The 25,072-nt window shown below is 44.1% G+C and overlaps 1 protein-coding gene across 1 annotated transcript in view; it reads right to left on the bottom strand.

Moving 5' to 3' along the window:
• Positions 1-25,072, bottom strand: part of LOC144608944 (lamin-B1-like) — a 36,579-nt gene that overhangs the window by 4,255 nt on the left and 7,252 nt on the right. The window contains 9 exon segments of the mRNA XM_078427202.1: positions 4,726-4,727; positions 5,063-5,090; positions 5,092-5,174; positions 7,314-7,433; positions 9,682-9,789; positions 13,684-13,897; positions 14,224-14,444; positions 14,950-15,075; positions 21,187-21,357. Coding sequence (XP_078283328.1) covers positions 4,726-4,727; positions 5,063-5,090; positions 5,092-5,174; positions 7,314-7,433; positions 9,682-9,789; positions 13,684-13,897; positions 14,224-14,444; positions 14,950-15,075; positions 21,187-21,357 — 1,073 coding nt within the window.

Here is a 25,072-nt window from a genome sequence, read left to right as displayed (position 1 = left end):
CCATCTGCCCACAATCTTGGTCTCATGCCCACACTCCGGCACTATTTTTCCAGCCAGGCATTTATTTGCTCTTTCCGCTATTTCTGTACATTGGTGTTTGGCACTGGAGATATTGCTGGAATGAATGCCATTGACATCCTGATATTTAATCACTTTCATCACTCCGTAAACCACAGGAGCTCATCCCTTTACCTGCCGTGAGCAGTGGTACTTGCATCAATCAGTACCTTCTCCCAAACTGCGTCGTTGGCCTCAATACTGATGACTGAATAGTCCCAATAGAGGAAACAGAACCATCCCAGTAGTAACTAGAGAGCTGTGATGACCTACTATCTACTTCATTGAAGACCCTTTGACTATCTTCAATTGGACAAAGATGGACACGAAAAGCTGGAGTAACTCAGCGGGCCAGGCAGCATCTCTGGAGAACATAGATACGTGACGTTTCACAGAGTGCTGGAGTAACTCAGCGGGTCAGGCAGCATCTCTGGAGAACATGGATAGTTGAGTTTCACTGAGTGCTGGAGTAACTCAGCGGGCCAGGCAGCATCTTTATAGAAAAGTAATTGAAGAGGTTTTGGGTCGAGAATCTTCTTCGAGTGGATTCGGGTGAGGTGGCGGTTTTGGTTGGCGGATGGGTGAACAAAACCTAGCTATGAAGTGGAGACAAAAGGATGCCAGATAATGAGAGACGCGGGTCAAATGTGAAGCCAGAGGAAGGAAGGGAGATGGAAGGGGGCGGGGTGTAGGAAATAAATTGTAAACGGATAGTTATGTGGAAAATGAAAGTGAAACCACACATTGCCTGACAGAAGGTGGGGAAGGGTCTCGTTCGGAAACAGAAATGATGATAAAAGATATGGCTCAAAACAGTGTGGAAGCACAAAAACATTCCTTTAACATGAAGAAAGATGAGGAACTGATATTTACCACAAATGTAACAAATTTATAAATATTCGGTCTTCTTATCTCAAAGCAATTGTGATTATTGAAGCTGATTAAAAGGTGGTCTTTCATCCTAAGCATAAATGCTTGGACTCATTTAAACTGTCGCAACGCAGGGAAGATGTTCCTATTGACAATTCAAGGACCAGTTCAGTTTAGTTTATTGTCATGTGTACCGAGGTACAAGGAGAAGCTTTCATTGCGTGCTATCCAGTCAGCAGAAAGATAGTATGTGCATTTAAAATTTGGGACAGAATAATCAAAGACAAGCTGAGGAAAATAGTTATTTTTAAAATCAGACACTATTCCTGATCTGGAGTTCACTTGCCAGGAGCGGTGGTATTTGTATCAATTGGTGGCTTCCCACAAATCAATTAGATGGTCTTGGGAATGAGAATCATTTGCAGGGCTAGAGGGAACAGTAAGACGGCACTATGAGGAGCTGCCAGGGACTCGATGGGCTGAATGGTCTTCTCCTCCTCTGCCAGAACACTTCTACTCATGGGAGATTTGTTTTAAACAAAACCACACAAATCATTCGTTGAAAAAGTGCCCGCAATGCAGAACGGTGCAAAGAGCAGACAGTTTGTAGACTTTTTAGTTTCCATTTAAGTTGTGGCTTTGAAATATTCAGGATTTCACAAGTGCTCCAAGACCAAGGAAATGCTTTTGAAATGTCGTAATGCAGGCGATTGCTGAAGCCAATTTGTGCAAAGCAAGGTTTCGCAAACACCAATGAGAAATGTCCAGGTGACAATTTTAGGAATGTTCACTCTGGTGGAATGTTGGCAGGGAGACGGGTAAATCTCCCACATCATTTTAAACAGTGACTAAATATTTTTGCAAGTCTGGGCCAGACCTTGAACATCTCAACTAAAGAGACTGGACCTCCGACTGACCTGAACCCAGGAGGTCACACTGTGAAGGAAGAACATCAATCCTCAAGCCTTGAATGGCAAGAAGGATGGGCTAGACATGTGGATGGAATGAAGAGGAGACAGGATGGGTTCAGAGATCCTGGGATTAAGTTCAAAGACAGTGAAGCTTATCTCAATGTGTAGATGCAGGTTTACACCGAAGATAGACACAAAATGCTGGAGTAACTCAGTGGGTCAGACAACATCTCTGGAGAGAAGGAATGGATGACCCTTCTTCAGACTGAGAGTGAGAGGAGTCTAGAGATATGGAGGGTAAGGTGTCCCAAACATGATAGCAACAGCAGTCAACCTGTGTCATTCACACGTACAATAAGTTCCTTTGCTCCCCTCAGAGTCTGGAAGTCCATGCGACAAGCCACGCTAATCATTGGCAAGACACAACAGAGACTTGCTGGAGTCTAGGTCCCTGAGCAGCCAGCAAACATGCAGGAGATGAATACAGCTGCAGTCCAGAATGGCAGCTTGCTCTCTGCCAAGATCATCAGAAGTGAAATTGAAAGAGAGACAACTCAAATAAAATATCACTGTTGTCCTCAGACAGGAGAAGAAATGGGCCATGTTATATAAACTATTACAAAATGAAATCAGATTTCTGAATAAACTCCTTCACCTAGACCGTAGTTTAAACATGAAAATGTGGCAGAATCTATTGAATAGGATGTTTATACAACTGGTGAACAGGACATCAGGCAACACGAATCCATCATTTGTTATGGGTTAACGTTACTCATTATGGAACCATGTCTTCCTCGACCAGTTGTATTATTTCCACCAGTGATTGCACCGCGGCAGGATTGCCAGAAATAATTGAGAATGTGTTCATACACCAGATCAGCTTCCTTGTTTAATCACCGCTGTTGTGGTTCACACTTCACCTACCTTCTCGTTCAAAGGTGAGAGTGTGTCTTCCAAGCCAAGTAGTCAAGCTTGAGAAGCAACAAGGAATCCAGGGAATGAAACAAAACTTTCACCCCATCCCCCTCCCCCTCCCCCTCCCCCCATCACGGATCTGCTGCTGCTGCTGTTACAAAAAACTCTCAACCTTTCAAGAATTTCAGATTCAACTTGGCGCAGTTTACAGCACTGGGTGGAAGGGCTCTTGTGGAAACAATGAACTGCAGATGCTGGTTTACCAAGGAGAGATGCAAAATACTGGAGTAACTCAGTGGATCAGGCAGCAAAAATGCTGGAGTAACTGAAGGAGTCTGAAGAAGGGTCTCGACACGAAACGTCACCTATCCATGTTCTCCAGAGATGCTGCCTGACCCGCTGAGTTATTCCAGCACTCTGTGAAACGTCACCTATCCATGTTCTCCAGAGATGCTGCCTGTCCCGCTGAGTTATGTCAGCATTTTGTGTCTACCATCATTGATCCCAGCAATGTAGCCCATTTGCTTACTGTGAGATTTACGAATGAAATCAGTGGAATTTGGAATTTAAAAGAATCACAAATTCATAATTGAATGAAGGCACATTTAAATCACATTTCCACCAGCCACACTGCTGCTCTGTAGGACTGTTAATGCATGATATGCAATAAGATAGAAAATTATACTCTGGCTTCTCAATCTTTGCTTTAGGTTTTAATTCCCCATTGTGCTGCCCCAAGGATTGGGATGGAAACAAACAGGTAGCTGATTCAAAATTGATTGTAAAAAACCCAGAGAGCTGTGAATCTGTGGAATTCTCTGCCACAGAAGGCAGTGGAGGCCAATTCACTGGATGTTTTCAAGAAAGAGTTAGATTTAGCTCTTAGGGCTAACGGAATCAAGGGATATGGGGAGAAAGCAGGAACGGGGTACTGATTTTGGATGATCTGCCATGATCATATTGAATGGCGGTGCTGGCTCGAAGGGCCGAATGGCCTACTCCTGCACCTATTTTCTATGTCATGCGTTAGTGGAAGCTGCTTTATCCCAGTCATGGATTACTGAGTTTCCCAATCGATTAACTGTACTCAACAGGCCCAATCATGTCCAATGTGTAGGAAGGAACTGCAGATGTGGATTTAAACCAGAGATAGACACAAAATGCTGGAGTAACTCAGTGGGACAGGCAGCGTCTTTGGAGAGATGGAATGGGTGACGTTTTGAGTCGAGACCCTTCTTCAGACTGAGAGTCAGGGGAAAGGGAAACAAAATATGTAGACGGTACAGAACAAATGAATGAAAGATATGCAAATAGCAACGATGATCAAGGAAAGGTCCATTGTTGGCTGTGGGCTAGATGAAAACGACAACGAAACTCAACAGGACGACTGTACTAGTTTCACCATGACTAGGGTGGGGGAGGGATGGAGAGAGAGGGAAAGCAAGTTAGAGAAATTAGAGAAGTTAGAGAAATCAAGATTTATACAGCTGGGGGTGTAAGCTGCCCAAGTGAAATAGGAGGTGCTGTTCCTCCAATTTGCGTTAATCAATTTCTTTATTTTATTCTGGAAGCTGCTACTATCCATCTATTCTACACACTAGGGACAATTTACAGAAGCCAATTAACCTACAAACCTGTACATAGAAACAGAAAAAAGTGTGCAGGAGTAGGCCATTCGGCCCTTTGAGCCAGCACCACCATTCAATATGATCATGGCTGATCATCCAAAATAAGTACCCCCGTTCCTGCTTTCTCCCCATATCAGCCTTTGGAATGTGGGGGGGGGGGGGGGGGGGGGTGGGTGAACACCGGAGCACCCAGAGAAAACCCATGTAGGTCACGGGGAGAACATACAATCTCCATACAGAGAGCACCCTTAGTTAGGATCAACACTTTGCATTATGATTTTGAACAGCTCAGTTTCCTGTCTCTCCCCATTGAGATTCCTCTTCGTGGTGCCAATCTAGTGAACCTCTGCATCTCCCCCAGTGGCTGGTCACTCCTCCTACAATACAGTCACTTGCCTTGGGAAGATGACTTGAAGAATAACTCTACACAGATGACACAAAGACCTTGTGATGCCAATTCTATTTATAGCTCAGTTTTAGTCCCAAATAGAAATACTGTTTTGAATCAATTGCTTGTTTTCTATCGCATTAGACACTAAAATGGTGGTTGATATATCTAATCTATTTTGCACACACATTCGACGCGTTATTCCATTTGTTTTGACTAGAAATATATGCTCAGGGCACTTTAGGCATGCTTGCATTTTGCCCAACAGGTGATGAAGTTTTGACCATTCATACCGTTGGACTATATTCGAGTCCACTGGTCCTCACCAGGACCGTCATACTCCTCTTCCCTAGATATCCCTTCCAACGTTCCAGGCGTTTGCATGGCTGTCCACGTAGACATCTCCTGTGGAATCAACATCAGCATTAGTTGCAAAAGGGTTCCTCGGCCAAAGCTCTTGTAATCTTCACAACCATGACAAGGCAGACGGGGCTCCCTCAATATGTTATTGTGCAGAATTTCAACATTTTGTTAAATTATTCTACAGGAATTCCTGCGTTTTATATTCATAGATGGACGGGAGGTTTCCTTCCATCGATAGCTACCTGTCACGGCAGATCTGTAATGTGATTTTTGTTTTTAAATGTAGCTCTAGCCTTGAGCAGTTCATTCATACACCACAATATTTATTCTCAGATGTCAAATTATGCAAGGGAATTACATATTAGAGACATAACTTCTCAAACATATGTTTCTCTTTGTAGAAATTCGCAACCTTTACAAATATTTTTTTCCAATGACTTAATGACCGTAGTAAATAAAACAGGCCACTTGTACAAGTTATTCAATAAATATTAAACTTGTCTCCAGTAAATTATTTTCGCATCAAAGCCTACTTTCTTGAGGTACCTCTTTGGTCAGTTGCCCTAATAGTCTACTTGATACAAGCTAAATTGTATTTGACAGTGTTGGTGTCTTGTGCTTCAGTATGATTAACCAGGGCAAAAATATGTGGGAAAAAATTGTGCATGTCATGTGAAAACGTGGAACACAAAAATGGTACACAGAACCAAGCAGAAAATATTGCAGGATTCAAGATTCAAACTAATAGCCTGCCTCTCTCCCAGGTAAAAACTCAGCCATCTCTTCAAACAAGCCATTATTGCTTTGAATATCCAACTAATTAAGGTCTAATTTACCAGGGCTTATTTTAAACTAAAAGTCAATCAATTATGGGAATTTTTAGAAAATAGTAACATGGTGTAAACTGTGACCTTCCACACAAATTCAATTGTTATTTTCTAGCTGCTTTAAATGTTAGTTTCCAGCATTTTGGACTGCAAGAACTTCTTGTTCATACTTGGTAAAAGATATCTCCTTCCCACATCCCACACCCAAATAAATGCCTGATGATATCTCGGGATTCTTCTTTTAACAAGGTAGACAATAGACTGCGAGTCTATTGAGTTGTGAATCTGTGGAATTCTCTGCCTCAGAAGGCAGTGGAGGCCAATTCTCTGAATGCATTCATGAGAGAGCTAGATAGAGCTCTTGAGGATAGCGGAGTCAGGGGGTATTGAGAGAAGGCAGGAACGGGGTACTGATTGAGAATGATCAGCCATGATCACATTGAATGGTGGTGCTGGCTCGAAGGGCCGAATGGCCTACTCCTGCACCTATTGTCTATAGCAGGAGTAGGCTATTCGGCCCTTCGAGCCAGCACCGCCATTCAATGTGATCATGGCTGATCATTCACAATCAGTACCCCGTTCCTGCCCTCTTCCCAAACTCCCTGACTCCGCTATCATTAAGTTGTGAGCTAGTGTGTGGATTATACCTAGCTTTTCCACGTGAAACTTCTGACTAGATGTCTCCAGTATTATTAATGCCTCATGGAGCTCCCCGTGGAATCTTTGCCCCCTTGCCCGAGGCAGTCACCCAGTGAGGGTGGGAACAACTACCTCACAGTTACACCGAGTCCCTCACAGAATCTCACCACCAGGCAAAAAAAAACCCCAGGAACCAAGCAGAACATTTGTTCAATAATTGACTCAGGACACCTGCATTGATATATCCTCAGCAAAGCCTTCATGTAGTTCACCACACCAATTACATTTGTAAAGGATTCAGTCAAACATTTTATGACCCCATTAAAATGCCAACAAGTCTGTTGGGATACTGCGTGAGTGTTGTGCCATACTAAATGGAGTGATTGACAAAGTGTACATTAAAATGGGACAACACAACTTTCAGTACTAAAGATGGACTATTATTTACCTCATTGGACCCTTGGACTATCCTTGATCAGACTTTGCCGGCTTTACCTTCCTCTATTGTGTATCTGTACACTGTACATGGGTTGATTGAAATCATGTACTGTCTTTCTGCTGACTAGACAACACGCAACAAAAGCTTTTCACAGTACTCGGTACACGTAACAATAAACTAAACCGAACTGAGTTACTGTTTAGTTACAGTGCACACGTTCATATCTGGCATTTACATCTGCATGCAGTGGGACAATCTACCAGTTTTTGCACTCACCACTCCAGTGGCATTGAGAAGGATCAGTTTCACATCATCTCCAGTTCCCCATGATCTCTGTTGCTTCCACACTAAGTCCACTGAAGAACATGAGGCACCATCGTGATTTGCAGCCCAGATCTGACAAGATAATAGTTACATTAAATGACGTTTTATCAAGACTTGCCACACAAAATATATTACATGGGAACACAAGGAACTGCAGATGCTGGAATCTTGAATAAAATACAGAGTGCTGGAGGAACTCAGCATCTGTGGTGGGAATGGATTGGTGATGTTTTGGGTCAGGATCCTCCTTCAGACTAATTGTAGTAAAGGGAAGAAAACTGGAAAAGAGGTGGGGGCGGGGCAAAGCCTGGCAAGTGATACAATCTAAATATATATATATATATATATACACAAAATGCTGGAGTAACTCAGTGGGTCAGGCAGCATCTCTGGAGAATATGGATAGGTAACGTTTCAGGTTGGGACCCTTCTTCAGATGCGACTTCAGTCTGAAGAAAGGTCCCAACTCCAAACGTCACCTATAGAAACATAGAAAATAGGTGCAGGAGTAGGCCATTCGGCCCTTCGAGCCTGCACCGCCATTCAATATGATCATGGCTGATCAGCTCAGTAGCCTGTACCTGCCTTCTCTCCATACTCCCTGATCCCTTTAGCAAAAAGGGCCACATCTAACTCCCTCTTAAATATAGCCAATGAACTGGCCTCAACTACCTTCTGTGGCAGAGAATTCCACAGACTCACCACTCTCTGTGTGAAGAAATGTTTTCTAATTTCTCTGTTCTCCAGAGATGCTGCCTGACCCGCTGAGTTACTCCAGCACTCTGTGAAACGTCACCTATCCATGTTCTCCAGAGAGGCTGCCTGACCTGCTGAGTTACTCCAGCACTCTGTGGCCTATTATTTCTTCAGCTGTAGCTATTCCAATGTTACACCCAGGCGGCATTCAAGGCCACTCTGTGGGGTTCATGGGAGAACACATACAAACTATGATCACATTCATGGCCACGGTTATTTATCTTTACACAGGGAAGTGGTGGAAGTGATGGGGAGGGAGTGATGGCTAATGGATAAGGCTTGGAAGATATGGCCAAACGCTAAAAGGATTTAAGCACAAAAGATGCTGTTTGCGAGCAAAAGTTTTATAACTTCCTTTTGTCGTATGTTTGTAAGCTGCTTGTCGATCATTGGATCATGCACAAATTGATTTGCTAAGTACAGGTGGGAAGAGAGTCAGGATCTAGCCCGGGTCTCTGGTGCCGTGAGACCGTCTCTGGTGCTGCGCCACCGTTGTTGTTTTATGCTCAGTTTAAAAATATACATGTGTAGGAAAAAAACTGCAGACGCTGGTTAAAATTGAAGGTAGACACAAAATGCTGGAGTAACTCAGCGGGTCAGGCAGGATCTCCAGAGAGAAGGAGTGTGTGACGTTTCAGGTCGAGACCCTTCTTCAGAAGGGATGGTGTTCACCGTTCTTGAATCAATATATCACGTTCTTCGAAGGGTCTCGACCCGAAACGTTACCCATTCCTTCTCTCCAGAGTTGCTGCCTGACCCACTGAGTTACTCCAGCATTTTGTGTCTACCTTAAAAATGTACATCCCGCAGTTGAATGAACTAGCTGATGACTACTTTGTGATGTTTGCAGGAAATTACTGAAGTCAAGAGGAAGCACGAAGTGAGGCGTGAAGAAACAGAAATTGTTCGTCAGGTGGAAAATGAGCGGCAACTGGCTGAGGTTCTTCAGAAACTGAGGGGAGATCAGTATGAGCAGATCAAACAGTACAGGGGGCAGCTGGAGAGAAACTTCCACACCAAGGTAATGTACCATCCCACAATCTGTGAACATTCAATGTATGGAGATGGACACAAAATGCTGGAGTAACTCGGCGGGACAGGCAGCATCTCTGGAGAGAAGGAATGGGTGACGTTTTGGGTCGAGACCCTTCTTCAGACTGAGGGTCAGGGGAGAGGGAGATATTGGCCAGGAGAGAGTGGATGTGGGGAGGATGTTTCCACCAGCGGGAGATTCTTGGACCAGAGGGCACAGCTCAGAATAAAAGGATGTACCTTTGGAAAGGAGATGAGGAGGGATTACTTTAACCAGAGGCTGGTGAATCTGCGGAATTCATTGCTGCAGACGGTTGTGGAGGCCCTCATTGGATATTTTTAAAGCATAGATAGATTCTTGATTAGCACAGATGTCAAGGGTTATGGGGGGAAGGCAGGAGAATCGGGTTAGGAGGGAAGATTGATCAGCCATGATTGAATGGCGGAGTAGACTTGATGGGCTGAATGGCCTAATTCTGTCCCTATCACTTATGCACTAATGAAATGACTCCGTTTCCAGGTATGTACTTACAGTTACAGTTTCTTTGCCTTTAAGGGAAAAACGTGAAGGGAACCTGTACACAGTCTGTGTCAAATCTTCACATTTTCTCCTTATCATCCACCCTTTTAATGGTTGATCCTACAAATATAATAAGCAAATTATTTGTCACGTATTTCAAAAGTAACACTTTTTATCAAATAGGTTGGCATAGTGGCATAGCGTTAGAGTTGCTGCCTCACAGCACCACAGACCTGGGTTCGATCCCGACTACGGGTGTTGTCTGTACGGAGTTTGTATGTTCTCCCTGTGACTGTGTTTTCTCCGGGTGCTCCGATTTCCTCCCACATTCCAATGACATACAGGTTTGTAGGTTAATTGGCTTTGGTAAAATTGTAAATAGTTCCGAGTGTGTAGGATAGTGTTAGTGTGCGGGGATCACCATTCGGAGCCATATTCATCGGTTGAAGGGCCTGTTTCCCCACTGGATCTCTAAACTAAACTAAACTCAGTGGGTCAGGCAGCATCTCTGGAAAACATGGATAGGTGACATTATGGATCAGGAACCTTCTTCAGACTGACTGTACGGTGGTGGAACACAAATCAAGAAGAGACCAGGACAAATTTGGGCTGGCATCAGATGCTATTCTTCCAATTCGTGTGTGTCCTCTCTCTGGCAATGGAGGAGGCCTAGCACAGAAAGGTCAGGGTGGGAATGGGAAGGGGAGTTAAAGCCCAAGGCAACTGGGAAGTCCAGTCGGCTTTGCTAGACCATCATTCCCATCTCTCCTCCTCCACTTCCTCCTTCATTTCCTTTGAACTGTTCGGTCTCACAAGCCCGTCAACTCCAGTCTGATTATCCTGCCACTTACCAGTGCGAGCGATAATTTACAGCAGTCAGTTGTCTAGCTTATCTACCTAACAACCAGTCTGTCTTTGAGATGTGAGAGGGAACTGGAGCTCTGTGGAAGTCCTTGCAGAAACAGGGCATCTGTTCATGCTCCCTGTGGCCAGTATCCAAACTCAGCATCACACCCAGGACACACCCAGCAGCCACTCCAGACCCATGTGGACTTATCTTACTTTAACACTGAGAATGAATGAGAGATATATGAGGTTAAACTAATAAGGAAAACCCAATGTGTAGGAAGGAACTGCAGGTGCTGGTTTAAACCAAAGATAGACGCAAAAAGCTGGAGTAACTCAGCGGGACAGACAGTATCTCTGGAGAAAAGGAATATGTGATGTTTGGGTTGAGAACCCTCTTCAGACATTCTCGTCCCAAAAATGTTCCTCCTGTCTGGTTTGTGAGCAAAATCCATCTCAAAGATTTAATTTGGTCGTAGATGAGGTCATTCAGGGATGGAAGCAATGCTTGTTGCAACTCTCTATCCTATAATATACCAACGACAAAGTCTGAAGAAGGGTCTCAACCCAAAACGTCGCCCATTCCTTTTTTCCAGAGATGTTGTCTGACCCGCTGAGTTTCTCCAGCTTTGTGTGTATATATACAAGGAAAACCCAATCCTAACCTAACTTAACCGCCAGACACAAGCATGCCCCAGTAAAAACAGAAAATGCTGGAAATAATCATCAGATCAGACATCAGAACGAAGCCTAAAACAATAGCCTTTCTTCCCTCTACAGTAGACACCGTCTGACCAGATGAAAATCTCCGGCGTTTTAGTTTCAGACGTCTGGGGTCGGGAGTATTTTGGTTCCATATTTACATCAAGTGCAGGTCTCAGTATGGAAATGAGGAGCAAGTACTATACAGTGTTACTGCAAAACAACACTAGTCTTCAACAAAGAACAGCAATGTACACAAGGGACAGAAACCGGGATCGCCATGGACTAAATAGACCGACTTAGGAGATTGAACAATAAACACATTTGCGCTAATTTTTGCTCTTTGTAAAATGTACACAAGTGCTTGATCTGGCCATGCTTAAAGAATGATTTCCATTCCATTATAGACCGAGACATCGTGCACGGCCAAGAATTAAATAATGAGCAAGAATTTAAAGAAAGATTGGCCAACTCATCATTCAAGTAGATTCTGTATTCCTGAAATTCACCCGACAAATTGTGCATTTGGCAGAACATTAATCACCATTAGTTGCTTTATAAATGGGTCACATTTCAGATGGTATTAGTTCTGGACATTGTCAATGAGCACAGGGGTGGCTGGAGAACAGGTCTCAGTGAACGTATACAGAACAAGGAGCCCACAATGCTGGTGCCGAACATGACACCAAGTTAAACAGATCTGATGTGTCAGCACATGATCCATATCTCTTCACTCGCTGCATTTTCACGTGCCGGTCCAAAAGCCCATCTTGAAGCATTTTAGAACATGGTCAGAAGAAAAAAAATCAGCAGGTGCACGAAAGAACTGAGCCCATCCTACCAACACCTGGATAGCAGTCCTGAACTACTATCTACCTCATTGGAGACCCTCGGATTGACAATCTTTGATCGGACTTTTCTGGATTTTATCTTGCACTAAACGTTATTCCCTTCCAGAACCTGGGGCCACAGTTTAAGAATAAGGGGTAGGCCATTTAGAACGGAGATGAGGAAAAACGTTTTCAGTCAGAGAGTTGTAAATCTGTGGAATTCTCTGCCTCAGAGGGCAGTGGAGGCCAATTCTCTGGATGCATTCAAGAGAGAGCTAGATATAGCTCTTAAGGATAGCGGAGTCAGGGGGTATGGGGAGAAGGCAGGAACGGGGTACTGATTGAGAATGATCAGCCATGATCACATTGAATGGCGGTGCTGGCTCGAAGGGCCGAATGGCCTCCTCCTGCACCTATTGTTTACAATGCATTTATACATTGTGGATGGTTTGATTGTAATCATGTAAAATCTTTCCACTGAGCACGCAACAAAAGCTTTTCACTCTACCTCAGTACACGCGACAAGAAAATAAACTTAAACTCAAGACTAGATAAGAAAGACAAAAATATGAATTTCAACAAGTCTGAGACAGAATTAGATTATAGAAATAGATAGTTTTAAGTATTATTACATTAGATGGTCAACATTAAGATGATTTATTTCTACACCGCTGTACATAAACTCATCATTCAGCGGTAGAGTTGCTGCCTCACAGCGCCTGAGACCCAGGTTCGATCCTGATCTCGGGTAGTGTGTGCAGAGTTTGTACGTTCTCCCTGTGACCTACGTGGGTTTTCTCCGGATTCCTCCCAGCCCCAAAGAGGTGCAGGTTTGTTGGTTAATTGGTCCTCGTGTTTAGGGAGTGAATGAAAGAGCGGGACAACATAGAATAATAATAATAATAATAATGCATTACATTTATATAGCGCTTTTCATACACTCAAAGACGCTTTACAGGGATTTAGAGAACATAGGGAAGTGAATAAATAGATAAATAAGTAAACGAACAGAGAAAGGAGACAGAAGGTGAGGTAACCTTCAGTGGTTGAAGGCAGTACTGAACAGGTGAGACTTCAGTGATGTTTTGAATGTGGTGAGTGTGGAGGAGTCTCTGACGGTTTGGGGTAGTGAGTTCCATAGGGTGGGTGTGTGAATGGATGACTGATAGTTGGCATGGACTCGTGGGTCAATGGGCCAGTGGCTGGCTGTATCTTTCAATAAATCAATCCTTCAATCAATCAGAAGCAATTTTTTTTGTTTAGTTTAGTTTCGAGATACAGCGCGGAAACAGGCCCTTTGGCCCACCGAGTCCGCACTGACCAGCGATCCCTGCACATTAGCATTATCCCACACACACTACGGACAAGTTTACATTTATACCAATCTACTTAACCTACAAACCTGCGCGTCTTTGGAGTGTGGGAGGAATCCAAAAGTTCCCAGAGTAACCCACATGGTCACAGGGAGAACGTACAAACTCCGTACAGACGGCACCCGCAGTCGGCATCGAACCCTGGTCTCTGGTGCTGTGATATAGCTACAAAGTCATGAACTACACGGGTCAGTCTCTAGTACAGAGAAGGGTGATGTTATGGGGTACAGGTGTAGTTTGTGGTAGCAATGAAAGACCTTTACCTGACTGGAAATATTCCTTAATTTGACAAATCTTCCTTCATTGTCAATTTCTTCTAAAATGACTTTTCCTTTCGGATACATGTGTTTCCTTTTGTCATAATTAGAGGCGGCAACCTCCGTTTCAAACAACTTTCTTTTCGTCCCACACGGAGTAGAGGCTTGGCTCGGTGTAGCCACCACACTCAGGCCCAAAGAGCATGGAGTCACGTCAAGCCTGTCATGTGGGAAACAAGCAGATACAAGTGATGGACGTTACTAGCTGCACGCAAGCAGGGCAATTCTGCAGGGCAATTCTGTAGGAAGGAACTGCAGATGCTGGTTTACACCGAAGATAGACACCAAAGGCTGTTTTACCCATGCTAGATCACACTATAACACAGCGCAGTATCCCATTTGTTGTGTTGGCCCCCCATATTTGCTTGAATACTTTCCAAACTTTTACTACTTTGCTTTAAAATGATTCAGTGACTTAACCTCGACACTGACTCGAGACCAATGCTATATATTGGCCCCAACATTCCTCGTTTGTACAAACCGTACCTTTGCTCCTCTCCCTCCAGCATCTTCCTGTAAGCGCTGATTTCCAGGTCCAAGGCCAGTTTCACGTCCAGCAGTTGCACGTACTCTTCCAGCTTCTCCTGCGCCTTCTTGCGGACTTCCCCAATGATCTCTTCCTTGGCCAACATCCTCTGCTGCCATTCGGCCCGTTCATGGTCTAGCACCATCTCCCTGTCCTGAACACTCGCTCTCAGCTCACAAACCTGAAAGCTCAGGAGTTTTAGATTAGTTTAGTTTAGAAATACAGCGTGGAAACAGGCCCTTTGGCCCACCGAGTCCACACTGACCATTGATCACCCCTGCTCTAGTTCCATCCCACACACTAGGGACAATTTACAGCGGCCAATTAACCCACAAACCCGCACGTCTTTAGGATGTGGAGGAAACCAGAGCACCCGGAGAAAACCCACGCGGTCACAGGAGAACGTACAAACTACGCACAGAATGCACCCACAGTCAGGATCGAACGCGTATCTAAGGAAGCAACTCTCCCACTGCACCACACTCGAATCCATTCCCTCCACAGATGCTGCCTGACCTGCTGAGTTTTTCTGCTTAATATTCCATCGTCTTTATTTTCCGGTGCTGCCGCTTGTGTTTGTCACAAAGTTGTACATTGAACGCACGTGACCGAGGTTGAATTTCTGTTACCGACACTGAAATCCTTGGACATTTGAATGGGCCCCACTAGATGAATGGAGATGTTACCTGACGTCTGCATTGCTGGAGCTCAGACACGAGACTCTGGGTTCTCACTTTAGCTTCTGCCGCTTCCTCTTTAGCAGCGCTGGCAAAGTCTCTCTCCTTTGCTGCTGCCAACAGCGCATTTTCCAGCTATCACAGAAAGAGAGAGAGAGAGAGAGAGAGAGAAATGGCGAGGGCAGTCGAAACAAGTCATCCTTCTCAAGGTAACCTCATTCTATTTCTTTTAAGAGCACACGCCTCAATCGTTTAGTTTAGTTTACAGATACATTGTGGAAACAGGCCCTTTGGCCCACCAGGACCATGCCAACCAGCGACCCCCGCACATTTACACTATCCTACACACCATTTACAGAAGCCAATTAACCTACAAACCTGCAGGTTCTTGGGATGCGAGAGGAAACCGGAGCATTCGGAGAAAACTAAATTATATTTCATCATAGAACATTGCACAATTTTACTTTAGACCTTAGAGATACGGCGCGGAACCAGGCCCTTCGGCCCACTGTCCGCACCAACCAGCAATCACCCCTTACTCTAACACTATCCTACACCCAAAGGACAACTTACAATTTTACCAAAGCCAATTAACCTACAAACCTGCACGTCTTTGGAGTGTGGGAGGAAACCGGAGCACCCGGAGAAAACCCACACGGTCACAGGGAGAACGTACAAACTCTGTACAGACAGACAATAGACAATAGGTGCAGGAATAGGCCATTCGGACCTTCGAGCCAGCACCACCATTCAATGTGATCATGGCTGATCATTCTCAATCAGTACCCCGTTCCTGCCTTCTCCCTATACCCCCTGACTCCGCTATCCTTAAGAGCTCTATCTAGCTCTCTCTTGAATGCACCCGTAGTCAGGTTTGAACCCGGATCTCTGGCGCTGAACTCTACCGCTGTGCCACCGTGCCGTCCAACAGAGTGATTTATGGATTTTTCTTCAAAATCCAAATCCAGGAGTGTTATCAATAGATTCATGGAATTTTTGACAAAATCTGTTAATTAGAGGATTTTCATGGAGGGCACAGGTATAGTTTAGTTGAGTTTATTATTCTCACGTGTACAGTGAAAAGCCTTTGCTGCATGCAATCCAGTGAAAGAAAAGACTATACATGTATAAAATCAATCAGTGAACAGATAAATGATAAAGGATGCAACATTTAGTGCAAGTTATAACGATGGTTCAAAGGTCTCCAATGAGGTTGATGGGAGGTCCGAACTGCTCTCTAGTTGGTGATAGGATGATTCAGTTGCCTGATATGGGGGAAAAGCGGGAATTCTTAAGGGATTGGACAGGCTAGATGTATGAAAAATGTTCCCGATGTTGGGGGAGTCCAGAACCAGGGGACACAGTTTAAGAATAAGGGGTAGGCCATTTAGGACTGAGATGAGGAAAAACTTTTTCAGTCAGAGAGTTGTAAATCTGTGGAACTCTCTGCCACAGAAGGCAGTGAAGGCCAATTCACTGGATGTATTCAAGAGAGAGTTAGATAGAGCTCTTAATGATAGCGGAGTCAAGGGATATGAGGAGAAAGCAGGAACGGGGTACTGATTTTAGATGATCAGTCATGATCATATTGAATGACGGTGCTGGCTCGAAGGGCCAAATAACCTACTCCTGCACCTATTTTTCCATGTTTCTGTGTTTCTATAATAACAGCTGGGAAGAAACTCTCCCTGAATGTGAAGGTGTACGTTTTCAAACTTGTGTACCTCTGGGTCTTATGTTAATGTTTGCAAATGGCGTTATGAATGTATATGGAGTCAGATAACATTACTCAAGGAAATCTAGAAGTTGAAAATTGCTGATTTTACAGTCCAACCTCGCAAGGCATGTTTTAATATTTCAGGGTTCAGTTTGGAAGCCATCATATTGTGCACTATTGCACAGGGTGGCACGGTGGCACAGCGGTAGAGTTGCTGCCTCACGGCGTCAGAGCCGGGCTCCATCCTGGTTACGGGTGCTGTCCGCATGGAGTTTGTACGTTCTCCCCATGACCGCGTGGGTTTACCCCGAGTGTTCCGGTTTCCTACGACACTCCAAAGATGTGCAGGTTAGTAGGTTAATTGGCTCGGTAAAGATTGTAAATTGTCTCTGGTGTGTTGGATAGCCCGAGTGTATGGGGATTGCTGGTCGGCGCGGACTCGGTGAGACAAAATGCCTACTTCAGCACAGTATCTCAAACTAAAACTATTAACAATAGCTAACATTCTTTAAATACCGTGTTTTATGACAGATACATATTTCTTCAAAGCATGGAAACCTAATCGAACAAGTGGTCCAAGCTCAACTAAGAAGAAAATATACAAGGAGAGACAAGAAAAGGCTTATAAACTTATCAAAAAGAGCCGTAAGGCGGAGTGATGGGGCATGTAAAGACATGACAAGGGAACAGAGATGCTGATAAGGAAACGCAAAGTGTAATGTGGCAGCAATTTAGCAAATAACATGAAAACAGACTGTGAAAACTTCTGTAGATACGCAGAAAGGATAAAGGTTACCAACAGCTAATGTTAAAGGTTACAGACAGACAGGAGGGATTATTCTGGGGAACAAGGAAATGGCAGAGAAATTAGACAAATATTTTGTGTCTGTCTTCATGGAAGACTCAGCAAAAAATATTGGAGGACAGCAGGTAAACGAATGTGTGAGCTGCTGAAAGGAATTAGCACCAATTGAAAAAAAGTATTGGAGAAATCTTCATGTCTGAAAGTTGTCAAGTGCCAGACCTGATGAGCTGTGTTTCCAATGTTTAGATGGGTAGGAAGGAACTGCAGATGCTGGTTTAAACCAAAGATAGACACAAAATGCTGGAGTAACTCAGCGGGACAGGCAGCATCTCTGGAGAGAAGGAATGGGTGACGTTTTGGGTCAAGACCCTTCTTCAGACGAAGAAGGATCCTTCTGAATCAGAATCTCGATCTGAAACGTCACACTTCCTTCTATCCAGAGATGCTGCCTGTCCCGCTGAGTTACTCCAGCATATTGTGTCCATATCCAATGTTTAGTTTAAAGATACAGTGTGAAAACATATATCGAGTCCGCACCGACCAGTGATCCCTGCACACTAACACTATCCTACACACACTCAATTTACAATTTGAGAACGTACAAACTCCGTACAGACAGCACCCATAGTCAGGATTGAACCCAGGTCTCCGGCACTGTAGGGCAGCAACTCTGCTGCTGCGCCACCGTGCCGCCCTCTTGTTGCCCAGCTAATTCTGATCAATAGTTCACATCAAAGAACTGGTCCAAATAAAGTAACTAAGTATTATAACTAAGCTGACGGAAATAGCTGAGAATTGCACATTACTACCATTTAACCAGCCGCCATATAAATGATAGGTAGACACAAAATGGTGGAGTAACTCAGCGGGTCAGGCAGCATCTCAGGAGAGAAGGAATGGGTGACGTTTCAGGTCGAGACCCTTCTTCAGTCTGAAGACCCGAAACGCCACCCATTCCTTCTCTCCTGAGATGCTGCCTGACCCGCTCAGTTACTCCAGCATTTTGTGTCTACCTTTGATTTAAACCAGCATCTGCTGGGTTTTTTCCTACAATATAAATGATAATGGCTCACGATACTAGAGGCATAAACATTTTTCTCGGATTTCGTATTATTGATATCAAGTTGCGCACAAGCAAGACAATGGTCTTGGAAGGTAGTGGACTCCTCATTTTTCTTTCATGATTAATTTTTAAAAACTTCATCCTTATGGTATGCAAGTCTTGGTGGATGAGGGCCAGGTACATTCCTTTCCATTGTGGGACACCGCAGATGGAGACGAGAGGATTAAACAGCGGCCAGACTTTCCACTTGGAAATCCTAAGTGCACGAGGCAAGTGGATGTCCACAGTGGTAGCAGCACAAAATCTTGAAATGCCTCTCCCCAGTATTGCCAATATGTTCTGGGAGGGGTACGGACAGGAGAGACAGATCATCTCAGCACATTATTTAATGGCATAAAACACAGAAAATTAATCTCCATCTTCATTTCAAACAGATTCTGACATTCCATCTTCAAACCACAATAGTAAACACTGTGCCACGGAAATGAATCTTACTCCAAATTGATCTTGATCCATTTAAAGCCTTTAAATAAATTAAAAACAAAATAAAAGTTTCACATCCTGTCTAACAATAGAAATATAGAAACATAGAAAATAGGTGCAGGAGTCGACCATTCGTCCATTCGAGTCAGCACCACCATTCAATATGATCATCGCTGATCATCCAAAATCAGTACCCCGTTCCTGCTTTTTCCCCATATCCCTTCATTCCGTTAGCCCTAAGAGCTCTATCTAACTCTCTCTTGAAAATATCCAGTGAATTGGCCTCCACAGCCTTCTGTGGCAGAGAATTCCACAGATTCACAACTCTCAGGGTGAAAAAGTTTTTCCTCATCTCAGTCCTACTTGGGCTACCTTATTCTTAAACTGTGACCCCTGGTTCTGGACTCCCCCAACATCGGGAACATTTTTCCTGCATCTAGCCTGTCCAATCCCTTAAGAATTTTATATGTTTCTGTGATCCCCTCTCATCCTTCTAAATTCCAGTGACTATAAACCCGGAGATGTAACCAGGCAATAAATTAGATTATTTCATAACACCTTATCAGAATTCTGTAATCCCTAAAGTGACAGGCTTGTACAGAGCCGTTACCAATTAAAATAGTCCAAATCAGCAGCTCATCATCACGAGTCTAAAACAACTAAGGATAGGAATCAAGCACGCACATGGCCAGCGATTCTGGTTAACATTATATACTGTATATTTTAAGTCAACAAAGTGAAATAGCTTTTGCCACAAGGAACTTGCTCAGAGAACTCATAGAACATAGAAAAGTATAAGGTAGACACAAAATGCTGGAGTAACTCAGCGGGACAGGCAGCATCGTTGGAGAGAAGGAATGGGTGACGTTTCAGGTTGAGACCCTTCTTCAGACTGATGACAGACTCCAGAGATGCTGCCTGTCCCGCTGAGTTACTCCATTTTTTTTGTCTATCTTCGACATCTCCAACACAACAGGTCCTTCAGCCTGCCGTCTGTGCTGAACCTGATGCCCAGATACCTGCACGTGATCAACACCTCCTCCATTCCGTACAGATCCATGTGCTTATCTAAAAGCCACTGAAACGCCACTATCGTATCTGCCTCCACCACCACCCCTGGCAGCGCGTTCCAGGCACCGTAACTGTTATCACCCTATTTTGAAAGGTGTTTCTCCAAAATGGTAACAGTTCCTTGTTATGAACTTTGTCCATTTGGTGGTATGTATGTTGAACGTTGCCTGACCTGGTGAGTTCCTCATGCACTGTGTGTTTTTCCTGTTCAAGATTCCAGCATCTGCCGTTCCCTGCAGTAGCTATGCCATCCCGACTCAATACAAACCAGAAACCTTGATGGAGACAGGATGAGCAACTTTGCCTGAGGAATTTGGGGAAGGCGTTCTGGATGGTTGCTTGTTAGAGAGAGTTCCCAGCCGCCAAGCCAACATGAAAAGCTATTTTTAAAATGTATTATAACATTGATAATGAGCATCCCTTGTCGAGGGAGACGGGGTGTTGAGTTTCAGATACAGCCATGAACAAGTGATAGACCCTGGCAAAGCTACACTCACTGTTCTATATTTATCCATTACATAAATTCTCTGGAAACTTCTGCCTAATTGTTTATATGTTATCATGCCCGAGTCACCACAGTGAAGATCACAAGGCAGTCATTTATAAGTTATAGGAGCAGAATTAGGCCATTCGGCTCATCAAGTCTACTCCACCATTCAATCATGGCTGATCTATCTCTCCCTCCTAACCCCATTCTCCTGCCTTCCCCCCATAACCCTTGACATCTGTGCTAATCAAGAATCTATCTATGCTTTAAAAATATCCATTGACGGCCTCCACAGCCATCTGCGGCAATGAATTCCCCAGATTCACCAGCCCCTGGTTAAATAAATCCCTCCACATCTCCTTTCCAAAGGTACATCCTTTTATTCTGAGCTGTGCCCTCTGGTCCAAGAATCTCCCGCTGGTGGAAACATCCTCCCCACATCCACTCTCTCCTGGCCAATATCTCCCTCTCCTCTGACCCTCAGTCTGAAGAAGGGTCTCGACCCAAAACGTCACCCATTCCTTCTTTCCAGAGATGCTGCCTGTCCCGCTGAGTTACTCCAGCATTTTGTGTCCATCTCCATACATTGAATATTCACAGATTGTGGGATGGTACGTTACCTTGGTGTGGAAGTTTCTCTCCAGCTGCCCCCTGTACTGTTCGATCTGCTCATACTGATCTCCCCTCAGTTTCTGAAGAACTTCAGCCAGTTGCCGCTCATTTTCCACCTGACGAACAGTTTCTGTTTTATCATGCGTCACTTCGTGCTTCTTCGTGACTACAGTAATTTCCTGCAAACATCACAAAGTAGTCAATCAGCTAGCTCATTCAACTGCAGGATGTACATTTTTAACTCCGTACAGACAGCACCGTAGTCAGAATCGAACCTGGCTCTCTGGCGCTGTGAGGCAGCAACTCTACCGCTGAGAGGGATCCTGAAGGTGTCCTGACAGGATGGGCACTGGGGGTTTTGAAAGGGTTATTGAGGAGAATCTAGAAGCAGGGCTCATTGCGACAGGGTTTATGGCAGGTATAATGCCAACCCTTTAGTCTCATAATGTCAGCAGCCTTTAGAACTCTCTCCTTCAAAAGATTGACGTGTCCATGAGCGCTTAAGTTAAGTTGAGCTTATTGTCACGTGTACCGAGGTGCAGTGAAAGGCTTTTGTTGCGTGCTAACCAGTCAGCAGAAATCGTGCCAGCCAGTGTACACATACAGGATAAAGGAAGTCATGTGAATAACGTTTAGCACAACTTTTCAAGAGAGAGTTAGATTTAGCTCTTAGGGCTAACGGAATCAAGGGATATGGGGAGAAAGCAGGAATGGGGTACTGATTTTAGATGATCAGTCATGATCATATTGAATGACGGTGCTGGTTCGATGGGCCTACTCCTGCACCTATTTTCGATGTTTCTATGAAGCCAGTATAGTCCGAGGATCTCCAATGTGGTAGATAGTAGTTGAGGAGCCCTCTCCAGTTGTGGTTGGCCCTTCAATGGCAACAGGAGATATGGCCAGTCAGCAGAAAGACAGAACATGATTACAATCGAGCCATCCAGAGTACAGATACATGATAAAGGGAATAATGCGAATAACAATAAGTGCAAGATAAAGTCTTATAGTTTAAGATAAAGGCTGAAAGTAGAGATAGATAGACACTCATTGGGCAAGGGGTGAAAGCTTATCGTGGTAGTCAGGGATGTGCATCTGAGATACAATCAGTTCACTCACGATCTTATTTGTATGTACCCTTCCCAGTGGACTTATTGATGTCTGCTTGTACTAATGGTATCTTCACCTCTACCTCTGAACAAAGGAATGTAGAGTATCCATTGAGCATTTGTTTAAAACATTATAGTCCCACCTGTGTCCATCACTCATGGGAGAAGATTTCCCTTGACTAATGCTGTTCTCTTAATATACAGTTCTACCAATGTTTAATTTGGTCAGAAGGATTAATTACTGACAAGATTACACTGACCATTTGTCAGTAACGCAAGCAGCCATTATAAAGACACTGCTTAAAATATAAATTTAGCGTTGAGGCTATTTCTGGGCAGTTGTCAACAGCGTCCTACAATGTTGCTTACATACTTCAAGCCCATACAGTGTGCGTGAAATGAGACCAATGGGTCTCTCTCCCTCTCTGTCTCTCTCTCTTTCAGATTTAACACTGCCCCATTTAGACAAAGACACCAATACTCTCCACATACGTAATAACTTGATCTAAAATATACCATCAGAAGTATAGGGCCTCAGCCATTTAATTCCACAATATCATTGGAATAAACAAAACAAACCAGTAATATTTTGTTATAAATTACAACATTTATCGCACTAATAGTCCAATAATAATAATAATATTTATCACAATAAATATTCCAATTTTGCTAATTTGTGCAACCAATAAAGACTTTTATTGCTAACTATTTCATTTTCACTTAAACAAAAATCATATCTCCATTTTACTTTATGTTAATTCTCAATATGTCAATTTATTGAACTTTCAGGTTGCAGAATTTCAAATTTTGCATAAAATCAGCCTTTTAGCTTGGATCTGTCACTGACTTTTTTTTAGTTGCTCAAGATTGCTACACAAGAGTTTTACCCTTTTAAAGGGTGCAGCATAACTTTGTGTTAAGCAAGTAAATTAGGTATACCATTCACCTGCACCTCCTCCAACCTCATCTATTGCATCCACTGCTCTAGATGTCAACTTCTTTACATCGGCGAAACCAAGCGCAGGCTCGGCGATCGCTTCGCTCAACACCTGCGCTCGGTCCGCATTGACCAAACTGATCTCCCGGTGGCTGAGCACTTCAACTCCCCCTCCCATTCCCAGTCTGACCTTTCTGTCATGGGCCTCCTCCAGTGCCATAGTGAGGCCCACCGGAAATTGGAGGAACAGCACCTCATATTTCGCCTGGGCAGCTTGCAGCCCAGTGGTATGAACATCGACTTCTCCAACTTTAGATAGTTCCTCTGTCCCTCTCTTCCCCTCCTCCTTCCCAGATCTCCCTCTATCTTCCTGTCTTCACCTATATCCTTCCTTTGTCCCGTCCCCCTGACATTAGTCTGAAGAAGGGTCTCGACCCGAAACATCACCCATTCCTTCTCTCCCGAGATGCTGCCTGACCTGCTGAGTTACTCCAGCATTTTGTGAATAAATACCTTTGAGGTATACCACAAGGTTATCGATTATATTTTCTAATATTTGGAACTTTCCTCAATTTTACTTTTTTTTAAGCTTAGAAATACAATGTGGAAACAGGCCCACCGAGTCTGTGCCGACCACAGGCACCTGTACATTAGTTCATCCTACACACTAGTGAGGAGCCAATTAACCTACGATCCTGCACGTCTTTGGAGTGTGGGAGGAAACCTGAGCACCTGGAGAAAACCCATGCGGTCACGGGGAGAACGTACAAACTCCGCGCAGACAGCACCCGGAGTCATGATCGACCCAGCTGTAAGGCAGCAACTCTACCGCTGCACCACCGTGCCACCAAATATTTTCTATGCACTCTGAACCAAATAAGCAAACCTTCCTGGAATAGCTGCACCACCTTTGAGTTCCTTAATCTTATTTTCTCTCCTGCACGTCTAAAGTCCTGTCTAATTTTGAGGGTGTGTCAACAGGAAGAGATTTCACTTCTTTTTCTTTGCATTTCCAAATGCTGCATTTCATGGGCCCTTTTCCATAGACAGGAACAAAATTGTTCTACCCAGCAGTATTACAGGGTGGCAGAATGGTAGAGTTGCTGCCTCACATCGCCAGAGACCTGGCTTTGATCCCGACTACGTGCTTCCAGTGTTTGCGTGGGTTTTCTCCGGGTGCTCCGGTTTCCACCCACATCCCAAAGGCATGCAAGTTTGTAGGTTAATTGGCTTCTGTAAATTGTAAATTGTCCCTAGTGCGTGTAGGATAGTGTTAGTGTGCGGGGAGCGCTGGTATGGTCTGATTTTTTCAGGTTGAAATACACTGAAAGAAATGCATTGACCACAATAAACTATCTGAAAGAATCTTGCGGAAAACAGCAGAAATTGTTGGTGAAATATTGTACTTTATAAGGTGACCTGTGCCAATCGGCAGAGAAAGACATAATGTCCTTCCCTAATAATGGTGCTAGTTGTGAGCTGCACAACGAACACAATAATGAGGTGTGATTATCCTTCAATGCACAGGATTCATTTATAATTTAAAGCATGTAATACTCAGAAGGATATGCCTGGTGTTGAAAGAAATGACTTCAGTGGAATGTCGTTCTCTTTACCCAGAGGCCTGAACAGCTGAGAAGCTGCATGATTCCAGCACGATAGATGGCATGACTCATCCCACTGGGACAGCACTGTTCTTGTCACATCGGTCGCTGTTTAGTGTCGTTTAATTTAGAACTACGACGTGGAAACAAGCCCTTCGGCCCACCTAGTTGGAAGAACGTACAAACTCTGGACAGACGGCACCTTCGGTCAGGATCGAACCCGGGTCCCTGGCGCTGTAAGGCA

The sequence above is a fragment of the Rhinoraja longicauda genome, chromosome 33, assembly GCF_053455715.1.
Source record: "Rhinoraja longicauda isolate Sanriku21f chromosome 33, sRhiLon1.1, whole genome shotgun sequence".
Lineage (NCBI taxonomy): Eukaryota > Metazoa > Chordata > Chondrichthyes > Rajiformes > Arhynchobatidae > Rhinoraja > Rhinoraja longicauda.
The sequence above is the reverse complement of the archived record's forward strand: the minus strand, read 5'-3'. Positions and strand labels throughout refer to the sequence as shown.